The 17,066-nt window shown below is 37.1% G+C and overlaps 1 protein-coding gene across 2 annotated transcripts in view; it reads right to left on the bottom strand.

Moving 5' to 3' along the window:
- BTBD9 (BTB domain containing 9) overlaps positions 1 to 17,066 on the bottom strand; it is a 478,407-nt gene that overhangs the window by 427,276 nt on the left and 34,065 nt on the right. Inside the window, exons 2-3 of one of the 2 annotated variants that reach the window (XM_053603528.1) lie at positions 5,585 to 5,796; positions 346 to 709 (exon numbers count right to left, since the gene is read on the bottom strand). In XM_053603528.1, coding sequence (XP_053459503.1) covers positions 346 to 709; positions 5,585 to 5,769 — 549 coding nt within the window. In that variant the 5' untranslated portion in view covers positions 5,770 to 5,796. The remainder of the gene's footprint in view (positions 1 to 345; positions 710 to 5,584; positions 5,797 to 17,066) is intronic. The other variant, XM_053603529.1, reaches the window with a different exon arrangement.

Below are 17,066 nucleotides of genomic sequence, written 5' to 3'. Positions count from 1 at the left end.
GCGGGTGCCTGTACTCCCAGCTACTTGGGAGGCTGAGACAAGGGAATCAAGTGAGCCCAAGAGTTTGAGATTGCTGTGAGCTATGATGCCACAGCACTCTCCCAAGGGCAACATAGTGAGACTCTGTCTCAAAGAAAAGAAAAGAAAAAGACAGAACAAATCAGCTTCTGTTTTACATGATTTAGAGTTCCAACACCCAGATGTAAGTGACTAAACCAGATAACCTCCTCAAGACCAATGATTTTTATTTATTTACTTTTACCTTAGTCCATTGATATATTTCTACTGCAGAGGTATAAATAAAAGAATGCATGTCTATAAATTACCTGTGGACAAATGACACACCTTAGAAAGGGAGAGGAAACCTTCACTTGAGAGCACCTCCTGAGCATTCCTGTCCATAAACATGCAGCACATACAAGTTAACTTGGGAAGCGAGTAGAGACTGGCGACATCAAAAGTCATACAGACGTTCTGAATGTTAAGTATGGTACAGAGATACTCAGACGTAGAATCCTCCAGCTCTGGAAATCCATATTTATGAGCTAAGCTCAAAAAGTCCAGCAGCACCTCCTCTTTCTCATCTGTCAGCGTTGCCCGCCCAGTGTAGATGTATTTGAGCAGCATTGTGAATGCTTCTGCCGTGGTGTCTTGGAGAGGGATTTCTGCTTCAGGTTGAGACTCTCGCATTCCACCATACAGTAGTGCTCTGCACATCAGAAAAGAAACGTGAGGAAAACCTCAAATAGGCTTTGTGCAAACATAAGAAATAACAGTTATCAACATTATATAAATATAAATGTCTCTAATGGCCGGAAGATCCAGGTGAAGAAATGCAAAGTAATCATTTTTTGTTATGTCTTATTTTTTGAGACAGGTCTTGCTCTGTTGCCCAACATAGAGTGCAGTGAGTGACATCAGCATAGCTCACTGCAGTTTCCAACACCTGGGCTCAAGTGATTCTCCTGCCTCAGCCCCCTGAGTAGCTGGGACTACAAGCACATGTACCATGCCTGGCTAATTTTTTTACTTTTTGTGGCAGTGGGGGCATCTCACTATGTTGCTTAGAGTCGCAAACTCCTGGCCTCAAGTGATCCTCTCTCTCACCTTGACCTCCTAAAGTGCTAGGATTACAGGTGTAAGCCACTGTGCCAAAGTAATTATTTTAAACAATTTGCCAAAGAAAGCAAGAGGAATGATTTTAAAACTATTGTGAATTAGTCCTATAAACTAATGAGATATTCTGAGAGCTCAAGATATGTAATAGACATTAAATAGAAAGATAATGGATGGAGCGGCACCTGTGGCTCAAAGGAGTAGGGTGCTGGCCCCATATACCAGAGGTGGTGGGTTCAAACCTGGCCCCAGCCAAAAACTGCAAAAAAAAAAAAAAAGGACAATGGATGCAGTGATGTGTGCCTATCGTCCCAGCTACTGGGGAGGTTTGCTTGAGCCCAGGATTTAGAGTCAAATCTGGGTAACACAGCAAGACCTTATCTCTATAAAAAGTTAATAAAAGAAAAGAAAAAGGGGGAGGAATGCCAAATAGAAAGATGAAGTGATTTTTCAAGAGGAACAGTGAGATCACTATAAGATGTTAAAAGTCAATAAGGCATTTAAAAAATAAAACTCTATAGGAAAAGATAAAGTCAGATAAAACTCAACACCAATTTGATACCATTCTCCCGTCAGACTGGCAGAAATTAAAAAGCTTGTTAATATCAAGACCTGCAAAAGCAACGGGGAAAACAAGTTCTTTCATGTGCAGCTTTCAGAGTATATATAAATAAGCACCTCTTTTTGAAAAATAAAAATAACCTAGTAATATCTATTCAAATCTAAAATGTGCATACCCTTCAATTCAGTATCTTTTAGGAATCAATTTTGGAGAAATAATACAGTAAATATAAATATTTAAATAAATTATATACCAAAACACTGTGGGAATAAAATCTCTTTTTCTCTTTTCTTTTTCTTTCTTTTTTTTTTGAGACAAGAGTCTCTCTCTTTGCCACCCTTGGTAGAAAGCTGTGGCATCACAGCTCACAGCAACCTTCAACTCTTGGACTCAAGAGATTCTCTTGCCTTAGCCTCCCAAGTAGCTGGGACTATAGGCGCCTGTCGCAACACTGGGCTATTTTTAGAGACAGGGTCTTGCTCTTGCTCAGGCTGGTCTCGAACCTGTGAGCTCAGGGCAATGCATCTGCCTTGGGCTCTCAAAGTGCCAGGATTACAGGTGTGAATCACTGCTCCCGGCCTGGAAAAAAATCTTAATGGACATAATAGGAACATGATTGAAAAACTGTGATATATAACACATTCTAGGCAGCCATTAGAAAGATCAAGGGGGGGTGGTCAATATGTATTATCTTGGAAGATGTTTAGGATACAGTAGGCAAGTAAGTTAAATTGCAGATCCACACATATGTACTACATGGAAAAAAGTGTATAAACACATACTTACATGTGAATGCACATATGCATACATACATATGTGTTTAAATAAAGAAAAATCAGAGAAAATTAATATATTAGACTGTTAACAGCAGTTGTCTCTGTGGAATAGTACCAGATGACTGAGAAGGAAGGACTTTCATTTATTATCTTATAAATTAAAAATGGAATTACTGATGGGATTATGGATGATTTCATTCTTTTTGTCTTTTGGATTAAAAAAACATATTATTGCTTATCTATTCATCTAAAAAATGAAAACTAGACAACCCAGTCATGTAATGGATTTGAATTTTTAACTCTATTAGTCTAGGAAGAATAGTATGCAAACTCTAATCTGTGAGGAAAGAAAGGATAGCAATAAGAGGACAGGGAAGGATGCAGAAAAGGGAAAGAAGGGTAGAGAGCAAGAAAGATGTAAGGGACACCAAGAGAATGGGAGTAAGAAAGAAGTGCTCTCTGTCCCTCAGATTTTCAGAGAAGGACCAACATTTCAGGGGTGACCTCCACGCCTACCTAGAATTTCTCCCACCCTCTATCAGAACCTGGCATTCTTGATTGCCTGAGGAAAATAGTTGAAACCACCCTGCAAAAGATTCATGAATATTCTCAGCGTGCCTCATCACTGAGTTATAGTCTGTCTAAAACACCCATGAAGGTTTTCAATAGTCCAGAGAGCATCCAACCATACCTTAAAATTATCAAATTAAAGAACTCTTCCTTGCTGGGGAGACCTCAACAAGACTTACTCCTACTCCAATGTGACCCATGGTCTTTAATTGAATTCTCAGTGCTTTAAAAGTGGTTTTGATGAGGCTCCCTTGGAATACTAAATATGAACCCCCAACTTCAACAAGAAGAAAAGAACAGAAGTTCAATGTTTACTGTGAAAAATACCCTCTAGCACAGTTAGAGGGTCCTGGTCTTGTCCTTACCAGGGAATCAATAGGCTCTTATGACAGCACTTAGACCCCTCCTGCTGACAGTTAACTTTCCTTTCCACCTGAATAGTGTTGGCAATGAGAATCTGTCTAAGATAGCATTTATAATGACTCTGAACTTACCCTTGTGAGACATCAAATATTATAAACATTTAATATCCACAATGACATCAAGAACAAGATCAATTAAGTGAAAGGAGTTTATTCCATTCCCTCAAGGTGATCTTCAAATTTCTTTTTTTTTTTTTTGAGACAGAGTCTCACTTTGTTGCCCTCAGTAGAGTACAGTGGCAACATAGCTCACAGCAACCTCAAATTCCTGGGCTCAAGCAATTCTCTAGCCTCAGCCTACCCAGTAGCTGGACTTCAGGCACCCACACCACACCCAGCTATTTTTTTTAAAGACAAGGCCATGCTTTGGTTCATGCTGGTCTTGAACTTGAAAGCTCAGGCAATCTACCTGCCTCAGCCTCCCATATGCTAGAATTATAGGCATGAGCTACCACGCCCAGCTGATCTTCAAATTTCTAAAAGTGTTTGAGTTTCTTTTAAGAGTATACTGATACCCACATACGGTTGTTTCAAATTATTTTTGAAAGAGGGCAAGGTATATATTATTAGAAAGTATTAAACATAAGGCTGAAAAGTTCTGACTTAATGAAAAAGAGACTCTTAAAAAACACTTTAGTAGCAATGATTGGACCAAAAATTAAAAAAGTAGAAGAAATACAAAATGAAAAGCATGCAGAGGACAGAGGCTGGTAACAAATAATGACTAGACCAAGGCCAGATGTCTTTGGTAGAGCTGACTACTAGGAAGAATGGGGGAACATTGGCTAGAACTCTAAACAGAACTCTTTTCTAAGCTCTTGGTTTCATCTACAGTGGCATTTTGCATGTAAAAGATGGGAAGCTCTAAAAATGTTCATAAGAAACTATAGGGGTTCTAGGGCAATGCCTGTAGCTCAGTGGGTAGAGTGCCGGGCACATACACCCAGGCTGGCAGGTTCAAACCTGGCTTGGGCCAGCTAAACAGCAATGACAACTGCAACAAAAAAAAACATCCCGGCATTGCAGTTGGTGCCTGTAGTCCCAGGTACTTGGGAGGCTGAGGCAAGAGAATCACATAAGCCCAAGAGTTTGAGGTTGCTGTGAGCTGTGACGCCATGGCACTCTACCATGGGGCAACAAAATCAGATTCTGTCTCAAAAAAAAGAAAGAAAGAAAAGAAACTATAGGAGTTCTAGCTAAATAGTAAATATTTCCAAGAGATACACTTTACTACAATATGTGTGACTCTAGGTATGGCTGCTTGGTTGTTCTGATTAATTGTAACTATAAAAAATTAGACAGCAGTTTTCACAGGAAATTAACAGAAATTTTCTCTAAGGTATCGGCATCTCCATTTTAGATACTGAGTTTTCCAGGCATATCTATAACTCTATGAACCATCATTATCTTTAAAAACATAAAAAGGTCCATTATCAAAGATAAATTATCAGTCTATTGAATATTCAGTGATGATTCCCTTTTAACTAAAACTGAGTAAAATGTAAAGTAATTAGAGATTAGTTTAATATTTATAACCCTGGAAATTGAAGCTCCAAGTAACAAAAAATAGCTATATATAAGTGGGTTTTTTACATTATTTAAATATATAAATATTTTGTTTAGTCTTAGTTTTAACATAACAATGAAACTCAGTCTCAATCAACACTTACGTTTCTTTTAATTTGGGATTGTCAAACTAAGTATGTTAGAGAAATGTGTTACATTACTACTGAGGTCTAAGACCTCAGAGGTATACATGTCCTAACAAGTCCAGAGGTCAGTCTACCTATACAACAAGAAGTCTACCTGCCAGTAAATCAGTTTAAATCCCATTAATCATCCACTGTGAGAAAGTGAGGGTAACACAGACTCAGCCTGAGAAATATTCTAGAGACCTTGAAAAATGGGTACTATCTGGCCTAAGAAGCCTTCTAACCCCTTAATTTTAAGATGGTTCCTAAAGGAAAAGGTAATCTCAAAAAATAACAAAGTCTATTGAAGACGAAATCCTTATAGATGTTGAATTGAGAGACTTCTAGAATTTGTTGTTAGGCTCGGTTACATATCAGAGAGTAGAAAATATCAGTGTTTTTTTAAAAAGTGGCTTGAATCTTCAAAAAAATGTACTATACACTTACCGAAAATAGTGGCACCTGGCTGCTAAAATGACCCTGTGGGCAGGAAAACGTTTCTTTTCCACCACAAATGTGACATCACCATATTCTTCCCCAATCAACAAGGCACCAATATGTTCAGACAAAATGTGCACATGATCAATTTCCCCCACTGCAGCAAAGGGGCGAAGAGGGTGGCTGTTACTCATCTTGTAGAATAGACGATAGTCGCTGATCTATTAGATAAAGAACAGATCGGAGTTAGAGGAAGGGAGTACACTCAGAAAATCACATCACATAAACAAACTAAAAAACAAAGACCATAAGATTCAATAGATGCAGAAAAAGCTTTTGACAACATCCAACATCCTTTCATGAACAGAACACTTAAGAGAATAGGTATAGAAGGGACTTTTCTTAAACTAATAGAGGCCATCTACAGCAAATCGACAGCCAATATCATATTGAATGGAGTAAAAGTGAAAACATTTCCACTCAGATCAGGAACCAGGCAAGGTTGCCCATTGTCTTCCACTGCTCTTTAACATTGTAATGGAAATCTTGGCCATCACAATCAGGCAAGAGAAGGCGATCAAGGGTATACAAATAGGGTCAGAGGAGATCAAACTTTCACTCTTCGCAGATGATGTGATTTTATACCTGGAAAACCTCAGGGACTCAACTACAAAACTCTTAGAAGTGATCAAGGAATACAGTAGTGTCTCAGGATGCAAAATCGATACTCACAAATCAGTAGCTTTTATAAATACCAATAATAGTCAAGCTGAAAAAACAGTCAAGGACTGTTCCCTTTACAGTTGGACCAAAGAAGATGAAATATCTGGGAATTTACCTAACAAAGGACATGAAAGATCTCTATAAAGAGAATTATTAAACTCGGAGAAAAGAAATAGCTGAAGATGTTAACAAATGGAAAAACATACCATGCTCATGGCTGGGAAGAATCAACATTATTAAAATGTCCCTATTACCCAAAGAAATTTACAAATTTAATGCAATCCCTATCAAAGCACCATTGTACTTTGAAGATCTGGAAAAAATAGTACTTCATTTTATATGGAACCAGAAAAAGCCTCAAATAGCCAAGACATTATCCAGAAATAAAAACAAATCAGGAGGAATTATGCTACCAGACTTCAAACTATACTATAAATCTATAGTGATGAAAATAGCATAGTACTGGCACAAAAATAGAGAGGTAGATGTGTGGAACAGAATAGAGAACCAAAAGATGAACCCAGACACTTATCACCATTTGATCTTTGATAAACCCATCAAAAATATAATTTGGGGGAAAGATTCCCTATTTAACAAATGGTGCTGGGAGAACTGGCTGGCGACTAGTAGAGGATTGAAACTGGCCCCACACTTTTCACCATTAACAAAAATTGACTCTCACTGGATAAAAGATCTAAACTTAAGACATGAAACTATAAAGATTCTTAGAGAGTGCAGGAGAAACACTTGAAGAAATTGGCCTGGGAGAATACTTTATAAGGAGGACCCCCCTGGGCAATTGAAGCAACACCAAAAATACATTACTGGGATCTGATCAAACTAAAAAGCTTCTGCACAGCCAAGAACACAGTAAGTAAAGCAAGCAGACAGCCCCCAGAATGGGAGAGGATATTTGCAGGTTATGCTTCTGACAAAGGTTTGATAACCAGAATCCACAAAGAACTCACACTTATCAATAAAAAAAGAACAAGTAATCCCATTTCATTGTGGGCAAGAGACTTAAACAGAAGTTTCTCTGAAGAAGATAGGCGCATGGCCTACAGACACATGAAAAAATGCCCATCATCTTTAATCATCAGAGAAATGCAAATCAAAACCACTTTGAGATATCATCTAACTCCAGTAAGAGTGGCTTACATAACAAAATCCCAAAATTACAGATGCTGGCGTGGATGTGGAAAAAAGGGAACACTTCTGCACTCCTGGTGGGAGTGCAAGCTAGTACGTCCCTTTTGGAAAGAAGTATGGAGAATACTCAGGATCTAAAAGTAGACCTGCCATTTGATCCTGCAATTCTTCTACTAGGTATATGTTCAAAAAACCAAAAATCACTTTATAACAAAGATATTTGCACCAGATTGTTCATTGCAGCTCTAGCCAAGTCATGGAAGAAGTCCAAATGCCCATCGACCCATGAACGGATTAATAAATTGTTGTATATGTATACCATGGAATATTATGCAGCCTTAAAAAAGATGGAGACTTTACCTCTTTTACTTTTACATGGATGGGGCTGGAACATATTCTACTTAATAAAGTATCTCAAGAATGCAAGAAAAAATATCCAATGTACTCAGTACTATTATGAAACCGATTTACAATCACTCACACTTTCATATGAAGAATAGATCACAACTAAGGCCCAGGAAGAAGGAGGAAAGGGGAGGATGGGAGGAGAGTGGGGAGGTCGGAGAGAGGGTGAATGGTGAGATCACACCTATGGTGCATATTGCAAGGGTACATGTCGGATCTATTAGTATAGAGTATAAATGTCTTAACACAATTAAGTAAACAAGATGAGGTATATATTAACCAGTGTGATGTAAGCATTCCTAATTCTATATGAAATCAGAATGTACACATGAAAAAAGTCTAATAAAGCTATCTTTAAAAACGAAAAAAAAATCACATATCATAAACAAAGCTAACTAAACACTTAAAGTGCTTTTTAAGATGCATGTCAAAATGGTCTTTCTGCCCCTCCACCGCAGTGGGAAGATCCTCATGGACCAGGTTCCCAAGCTGCCTGTTCCAGTTACCCTATTTCTGTGTGCCCCCCCGCCCAGAGGGGGGAGCAATAGCCAATGACAGTGATGCAGAACTTGGAGGAAGAGCTAGGCAAGGAAATATCCACTCCAGAGAAGCGAGCAAAATCCTGGTTCCCTAAAGTAAGAGCAGCAGAGGACTAGCAGCATGCCTCATTGCCAAAGCCCTAAAAAGAAGAATCATCTCCAATCACCAGTGTACAAAAGGCAAATTCAGCCTAAGAGGCTCTGTTTAGGAATATAAGCAAGAAATGTGTGTTATAATAGTCTAATGTGTAATACAACAACAGACTAACATAGGAGCTGGCAAACTTTCTGTAAAGGGTCAGATATAGTAAATATTTTAAAGACTTTGCAGGCCATATAATCTATGTCAAAACTATTGGGGTTAAGTGATTCTCTTGCCTCTGCCTCCCAAGTAGCTGGGACTACAGGTGCCTGCCACAACGCCTGGCTATTTTTTGGTTGTAGTTGTCATTGTTGTTTGGCGAGCCCAGGCTGGGTTCGAACCTGCCAGCTCCAGTGTATGTGGCTGGCACCCTAGCTGCTGAGCTATGGGCGCCAAGCCAGTTATTCTTATTTTTGTTAATATGCCTTCAAAATTTTTTATTTTATTTTTGTTTTCCTCCTTTATATAGGTGTCTAAAAGCAGACTCTAAATTTTCTTGTGTTCCCCCATTCAGGACTGAATAGGGAAGCCCAGTTTCCTAGGCCTGGGCAATTTTGTGTAACCCAGGCTGGGCATGTTCTAAAGGGAACAGCCTGCCATTTTGCCCCCAGAGTGGGAGGCATTGCATTCATTTGTTAATACCTGCATTCAGTCCTAGTCAACATTGAAGTCCGCCAAGTGTAATTCCCCAAACAGTATAAAGCTGCTAGATAAAGACTCATATGGGGTTTTCCCACTTGGGTCTTGCCCCCTCTGCGCTCTGGTAGCCTGCCTTCCTTCTATTTCATTCTATCTATAAATCCTGTCTTATCATTAGTCTCTGTGGTCTCTGGGTTCATTTTGAGATCAAGGACCTACCGAACAAAGAAATTCTGGCAACAGTGCCTTTCTTGGTAATGTATACAATTATTAGTTGAAGCTTCTGGGACCTCATATGGATTTACCAAGCATGGTGGTATAGAAACTACACTATTTTTCCTGATTAGTTAACTTTTATGGATTAAAATGAATCAAAAATAAAAAAAATGACTAAACCAGCAATACTAAAATCCTGAGGGTTACTTCCTGTTTGTTATTCAGCACTAAATCTACACCATTCATTCTAACCAAAATAATCAACAATATCTATCAATAAAGTGAGACTACCATATGCTATAATGTTATAATTGCCTCTTAAGAAAAAAAAATGTTGACCTAAATATCAATTTCTTTACTTAAAGCTCACAGCAGAACGCTTTATGAACTTTAACAAATGCTAACTAAATTTTTTAGAATTAAAGTTTATTCTCCAGAGCTTAATCAGGAAATAGTCAAAGAGCAAAGTCCTACAAGGTGAAGACACCAAAGAGTCCTTGAACACTGGATAAATCTCCCTTGGGAAGCCCTCTCTGCCTGCCATATTTCCTGACTGAAAAGCCTTTATGAGAAAAAAGACCTTCTGCTCTTTAATTACAAAATATAAAGGATGTTTCTCTTGAGAAAAGAGATGGCATTTACAAGCATATGGTTTAGCAGTTTCTTTCTGCTCTTAGTACCCATGTGATGTGTAATTTGAAGCAGTATTCCTTAAACTTTAAATTAATATCACTTGGGGAGATAAATGATGTCCCGTCTGCATCTTAAACACTAAAAAAAAAAAACACATTCCACTTTCTCACAAGGATACTTCACTTTCTTTGATATATACTCTACCTTGGCCATCCAAAACTCTAAATCAGTGATTCTCAACCTTCCTAATGCCGCAGCCCTTTAATACAGTTCCTGTCATGACCCACAGGTTGAGAACCGCTGCTCTAAATAAACAGGTAAAGACTGACTATACTTCTAGGTTTAACCTTGATTCTGACATTCTGTAAATCCAACTCTAAATTTTACAGAAGAATAATGTCATCCAGCAAATAAAGTGCTATAGTGAAAAACATGACTAGAGTTCATATAACAGGACTCCTGATTTGTCTTTCTTCCCCAGAAATTAATTTTAGCTCCAAAGTCTTGGCATTCTTTGATTTTATATGCTTGTAAATAAATGTTTAGATAGGTTCAGCTTTGAATACTGATACCATAAAAATAATCTAACAAAATTATTTTACTAAGACTACATGTAACTCCACCCATCAATTACCATACCTATCAATTCTCCACCATACCATATTTTACTAAGAGTACATGTAACTCCACCTATCAATTACCATAGCTATCAATTCTCCACTTCTTTGCCAAAGGACAAACTAGCTCTGAATCTGTATATAATTCATTTGATAAAAGATTGATTGAGCTCTTTCTACAACATAGGCCCAATAGTAGGTGACAGAAAAACAGATTAACAAAAGTCTCTGCCTTTGAAGAACTCAGTGTCTACTGAGTAAGGTAGAATTAGATGACAAGTAACATCAATTCTAAAGCTAGTAGGTCATGACTTCGCGATTTTTAGAAGTCAAATACTTCCATGAGTATCATAGCAAGACAACTAAAAGAAGCTAAATAGAATAGTAAATGCACAGGAATTCAGAAAATTATCAGTTATATTCTTGTCTCAGAGTCAAAGTTACTATTCAAATAATTGGCTACTTGCTCTACCAAATGGGTGCTCACATCTCACAGACAGTACAAAACATGGAGATTTGAGAAGAAAGTATTAATATTTCTATTAATATTTATTTTTAACCTAGAAAAATAGGGAAAAAATTAAACTTACTAATATTTAATAGATAGATGACCACTGCCTTCTTCTCACGATCTGCATTCAGAAATAGTCGCTTGTTTCATGAGATAAATGGATGTCTTAAGAGAGAACGGGAATTCCACAAAGAGACAGAGCTGAAGATAGTGTCCTTACTTGTTTATGGCAAGTATTAAGTTGAGAGGAGGAAAAGGAAGAAGAGGAAAGGGAGGGGAGGGGTTTTATTATGTAAGAAGGTGACCTCCGCATTTGAAATACTCACAAAAATTATTTAAAACATACACTATAATTAACATTGAACCTCCACACAAAAGGTAATAAAATATTTGTTGAATAAATATTTGCTGGACATTTTAACCCAAAATAAGCCTTTAAAAAATTACGATGTGCTAATAAATTAAGCATTTTATAGTACACAGAAAGTACTTGTTTAATATTGAAAAAACCAAATTAGGGCCAAGCATGGGAGCTCATACCTGTAATCCCAGCACTCTGGGAAGCTGAGGCGAGTGGATCACCTGAGCTCAGGAGTTTGAGACCAGCCTGAGCAAGAGAGAGAGACCCCATCTCTATTAAAATAGAAAAATGAGCCGGGCATAGGGGTGCACACCTTAGTCCCAGCTACTAGCTACTCAGGAGGCTAAGGCAAGAGGATTGCTTGAGCCCAAGAGTTTAAGGTTGCTGTGAGCTATGACACTACAGCACTCTATCAAGGCAACAAACTGAGATTCTGTCTCAAAAAAAAAAGAAAGAAAGAAATAAAGAAAAACAATGAATTAGATTTTTCTAATTCTAATTCTTATGTAGGTCATAGCCAATAAATAGCAGATTCAAACCAACCTCTGTCAAGGTCTTGAACTTCTGATAACTATGCTGGAATGACATGTAAGAAATCAAAAATGATTCTGACTCTGACTTGTAGACCCACCAACTAACTCCTTAGACCAGCAGTTCTCAAACTTTAACATACCATATTCAGATCAGGTAAAATATGCTGTAGGTAATGAGAATAAAGAGCTATTTTTAAATCCTCTTTTAGAAGATTACATGTACATACACTTTGTTAATATGGGCAAAATAATTCATAGATGAACTGCAACATAAAGTCTAGTTACTGAAAAATCTCAAAACAAGAATATTGTTGATATAAATATGCATCAATATATAATATAGGGTTAACTGAACAACCTATAACAAATTTAAACAATAATAATAAGGCGTAATAGCATGGCATGGTGGCTCACGCCTGTAATCCCAGCACTGTGGCAGGCTGAGGCGGGAGGATTGCTTGAGCTCAGGAGTTCCAGGCTTGTGTGAGCAAAAGTGAGATCCTGACTCATGAAAAAAATGGAAAAACCTAGCTGGGTGCCATAGTGAGCGCCGTAATCCCACCAGCTTCAGAGGCTGAGGCAGCACGATACCCACAACCCACATCTGAGGTTGCAGTGAGCTACAGTGCCATTGCACTCTGCTCAGGGCATAGGGTAGAACTCTGTCTCAACAAAAATAAATAAATAAACAGCAATTTATAATAAAAACAAGAATAGAAACAACTGAAAAGCTCAACTCAACATGTATTAGTGATATTATCTTTCCAAATTATAAAATAATTCTAATTTATGTATATTCATATATGAGACAGAAGCTTTGCAATGTTGCTAAACATTGCATGGTATCCAGACTTCTTGGATCCCTAAATCAGAATGGGTTTCCCTATTTTTCTAGGTTAAAAAGTGGGTTTATGAATGCCACAGTTTGCTTTCTCTTAATGATTCATTTGATTGGTTATTAGTAAGTTGCCAAAGGATCTATGTAAATGAAAGACTAGGAGCTTACTTATTATTTGCCAGTATTTTTTGGACCAGTGGGCTTGAGCTATCTTTTGAGAAGTATTCTTCCAGACTATGCAATGCTCCAGGCTCAGTTTGATAATAACTAATTCCATGACAGCTGGAAGAACCTACTCCTACTCCTACTACTTTCTACTCCTTCTATTTCTATTCAATTCAAGCCTCCTTCAGCCTCTCTAGATTTAATCTCTAATTAAAACAACCTTTCCTACAAACAAACAAAAACATTCAAATCAGATATAATCAGGTATCCTCCAACAATGTAAGTATTAAATGATCCAAGTGAGATTCTATTACACTTTATAGTTCCCCCAAATACTGGAACTTGCTTCTGTAACAGGATCCATGAACAAATTTCAATGTGTTTTGTAATAATCTTTTCCTTTAACTACTTGACCTTTTAAGTTGTTTGCCAGAAATGGTGGATTTTCCGCAAGACAAAGCTAAGATTCTGAAGATCTAGGTCTTCCTGGTGCCAAGATTTGCCATCTCCCACAATCTACCCACAAAGAAAGGAGCCCCGTGTTAATAACTACTGGACTTGCTCCAAAGCACATGGCCCAACTTTTAAAGGTCCAAGATCTCTGTTAGTTGGAGACAGACGTGAGGCAAGACATCTTTCCTGTTAAAAAAAATTCCTTTCTCAGCTTGGTGCCTGTAGCTCAGCAGCTAGGGTGCCAGCTACATACACCAGAGTTGGTGGGTTCAAACCCGGCCCAAGCCTGCCAAAGAACAATAATAACTACAACCAAAAAATGGCCAGGCATTATGGTGGGCACCTGTGGTCCCAGCTACTTGGGAGGCTGACACAAGAGAATCGCTTAAGCCCAAGACTTGGAGGTTGCTGTGAGCTGTGATGAGACAGCACTCTACAGCAACATAGTGAAACTGTCTCAAAAAAAAAAAAATTCCTTTCTCCATGTAGAAATACTATATATTTCTGAAGAACTATTTCTACATATTTTATATTTTGTATTGTCACGTTAACTTTAATTCTTTAATTGTTAATGGTATACAAGGATATTTGTATATTGAATTTTAATCCAGAGATCTTGTTGACGCACTTTTCTTTTCTACGTACAAAATTATGTCACATGGAAATAAAAAAAAAAATTCCTTTCTTCTTGGCAATCCTTGTCCCTAATTGGATCTTTTAAAAAATTCCTTTCTTTATAGCAATCTTCATTATCTCAATAATTGGATCTTTGAGCAACAAGCAACCAGACCTAGGGTGAAACCTCTCTGCACTTTGGCAACACTTCTTCTTTCTTCCCTATAAAGTACCTCCTTCAGCTTATGCTTCACAAAGGGATCAGGAGCAATCATCAGATTTTCACAGCTTAATGTTCACCAAAACCTATGCCAATCTTCCCCAGTCTCTAAGCTTGCATTTGTTCTTCTACGTGGCTTCCTATAAGGCAATATTACATAAAATGGGATGACATTTGGAATGACAAGTCACAGATTCCAACTCTAAGAAGTAGCTAACACATTATCTCAGAGATTACATAACTTTCCTTTGTCATATTCTCAGCTTTATTGGTCCCAAGCCCATTGAAAATTGTATGAACTGCATGCTGGGAGCAGAAAAATGGATGAACCTGGAGCCAAAAAATAATGAAAAAGTCACGGTAAGTGCAGAGGTTATTAGTTGTAATAATATTTGAAGATACAGGACAAGTCATTTCTGCTTAATTTCTTCACTGGCAACTTATGGGTCTGTAATATTCTTTCCCAGATTTAAATTATATGATATTTTCCTAATTAATAAAGGTTATTATAGCATGAACTCCCATTAAAACAGCGGAATCATCAATTGCAGCAATTTAATTTCTTTGTGGCAAAGCTACTGTGAACATTTGCATTATTGTCTGTGTAAAGGAAATTGGCTTTTCATTTATAGAATGTTATAAAAATGTTCTACTGTATACATTTTGACTAGAGTTTATTAAACCTCAATATCTTGGCTATTTTCTGTGAAATTGTAAAATAAAAAAAGATCCACTCTGAGAAATTAATATAACTAAAACCTTGATTTATACATTTAATTGTGCCATTCCAGAATATAATCTAAAGGAAATATTCACAAATTATATTAGTCTTTCTTCTTTTTCCCCCCTCCTATATAATCTCTTCCCTTTAGTTTTATGAGCATTATCTTTTTATTCTAACTCCAACATACCATTCTCTACTGTGATTTAAAAAAAAAAAAGAAAACTCAGAGATAATTATTCCTATGCAGTCTACAAATTACTGTCCAAAACTACAGCCTGCCTGGCTCAACTAAGGGGCCTCTGAATTGACCAAGAATCCCTTCCAAATCAAAATCCATAGCTACCTAAGAATAAAGGAATGAATGAATAGGCATAGATCAAGCCTACAATATCCATTTTAGAACAACAAAAAAACTTAAGCAAAAGAATCTACCTGTCTCCTAAGATTAGGAAAATATACTTTTCCTATATAACTGTTACACTTTCATGTTTTAAACTTAATCTTACCACCAAACTTCCCCAAAACCCCACGAGTAGGCAAATATGTGAACTACGTTTCACTTTCTTCTGGTGCACATATACACTTTACCTACCCTGTGAGAGAATAAAACTCATTTTAAAATAGATAGTTTTTTCTGTTTTTAACAAAACTAAAGGGTAGTCAGCAGGGGCGTTCACCCTTCAATCCCATGGGGACCAAATCCTGATTTTGTGAGGACTTTTTTTTTTTTTTTTTTTTGCTAGTCTGTGGTGCTAGTCTTTTCAATATCAGGAAAAGTATGCAAGGACTTTTTTTTTTTTCCAATCAGCTTTTGTTAGTGTTTGTGTGGCCCAAGACACACTCTCCACATCTGTGGCAGAAAAGAAAAAAGGTTGGACATCCCTGGTCGTGGATAGGTTTTTTTATATTCTGTGCACTAATATTTCCAAGACACTAATGAATAATTGATATGCTTATGATTAGACTGCTATCCTCAGTTTTGAGCAACATTCATGGACCAAATTTAATTCACATCTAATATTGAATTCTCTTTCTTTTATCACAATTGAAATATACATTAAGGCTGATCTCTGTTCCTTAGAATTTCATCTGTTAATTCTTTACTGAAACTCATAGTCTTGATATGTGACCAGCTCCAGTACAGCATTACCATGGGATGTCACTGACACAAATTCTTATACCTCATCAAAAGAAAATACTGGGACCACGCCTTTATAAGAAAAGCCCACAATGCAGGTACTTAAGGACAAAAGAAGAAGAGAACCTATTTATCCTTTACAAGCAAAATACTTTCTGAAGGTCATTTCTAAGAAAAAAAAATTGTGGATAAAAATATTTTTAAATGTTCATCAATCAGAAATGGTAATGATGAAATAACAACAGACCCCTCAGAAATTCAAAAAATCCTTAACGAATACAAGAAACTCTACTCTCACAAATATGAAAATCTGAAAGAAATCGACCAATACCTGGAAGCACGCCACCTACCAAGACTTAGCCAGAATGAAGTGGAAATGTTGAACGGGCCTATATCAAGTTCTGAAATAGCATCAACTATACAAAATCTCCCTAAAAAGAAAAGCCCAGGACCAGATGGCTTTACATCAGAATTCTACCAAACATTTAAAGAACTAGTACCTATACTACTAAACCTCTTCCAAAATACAGAAAAAGAAGGAATATTACCCAGCACATTCTACGAAGCAAACATCACCTTGATCCCCAAACCAGGGAAAGACCCAACAAGAAAAGAAAATTATAGACCAATATCACTAATGAATATAGATGCTAAAATACTCAATAAGATCCTAACAAACAGAATCCAACAACACATCAAAAAAATTATACATCATGACCAAGTCAATTTTATCCCAGGGTCTCAAGGCTGGTTCATTATATGTAAATCTATAAGTATAATTAAGCACATAAACAAATTAAAAAACAAAGACCATACGATTCTCTCAATTGATGCAGAAAAAGCTTTTGATAATATCCAGCATCCCTTCAT

Source organism: Nycticebus coucang, chromosome 9 (assembly GCF_027406575.1).
Source record: "Nycticebus coucang isolate mNycCou1 chromosome 9, mNycCou1.pri, whole genome shotgun sequence".
Lineage (NCBI taxonomy): Eukaryota > Metazoa > Chordata > Mammalia > Primates > Lorisidae > Nycticebus > Nycticebus coucang.
The sequence above is the reverse complement of the archived record's forward strand: the minus strand, read 5'-3'. Positions and strand labels throughout refer to the sequence as shown.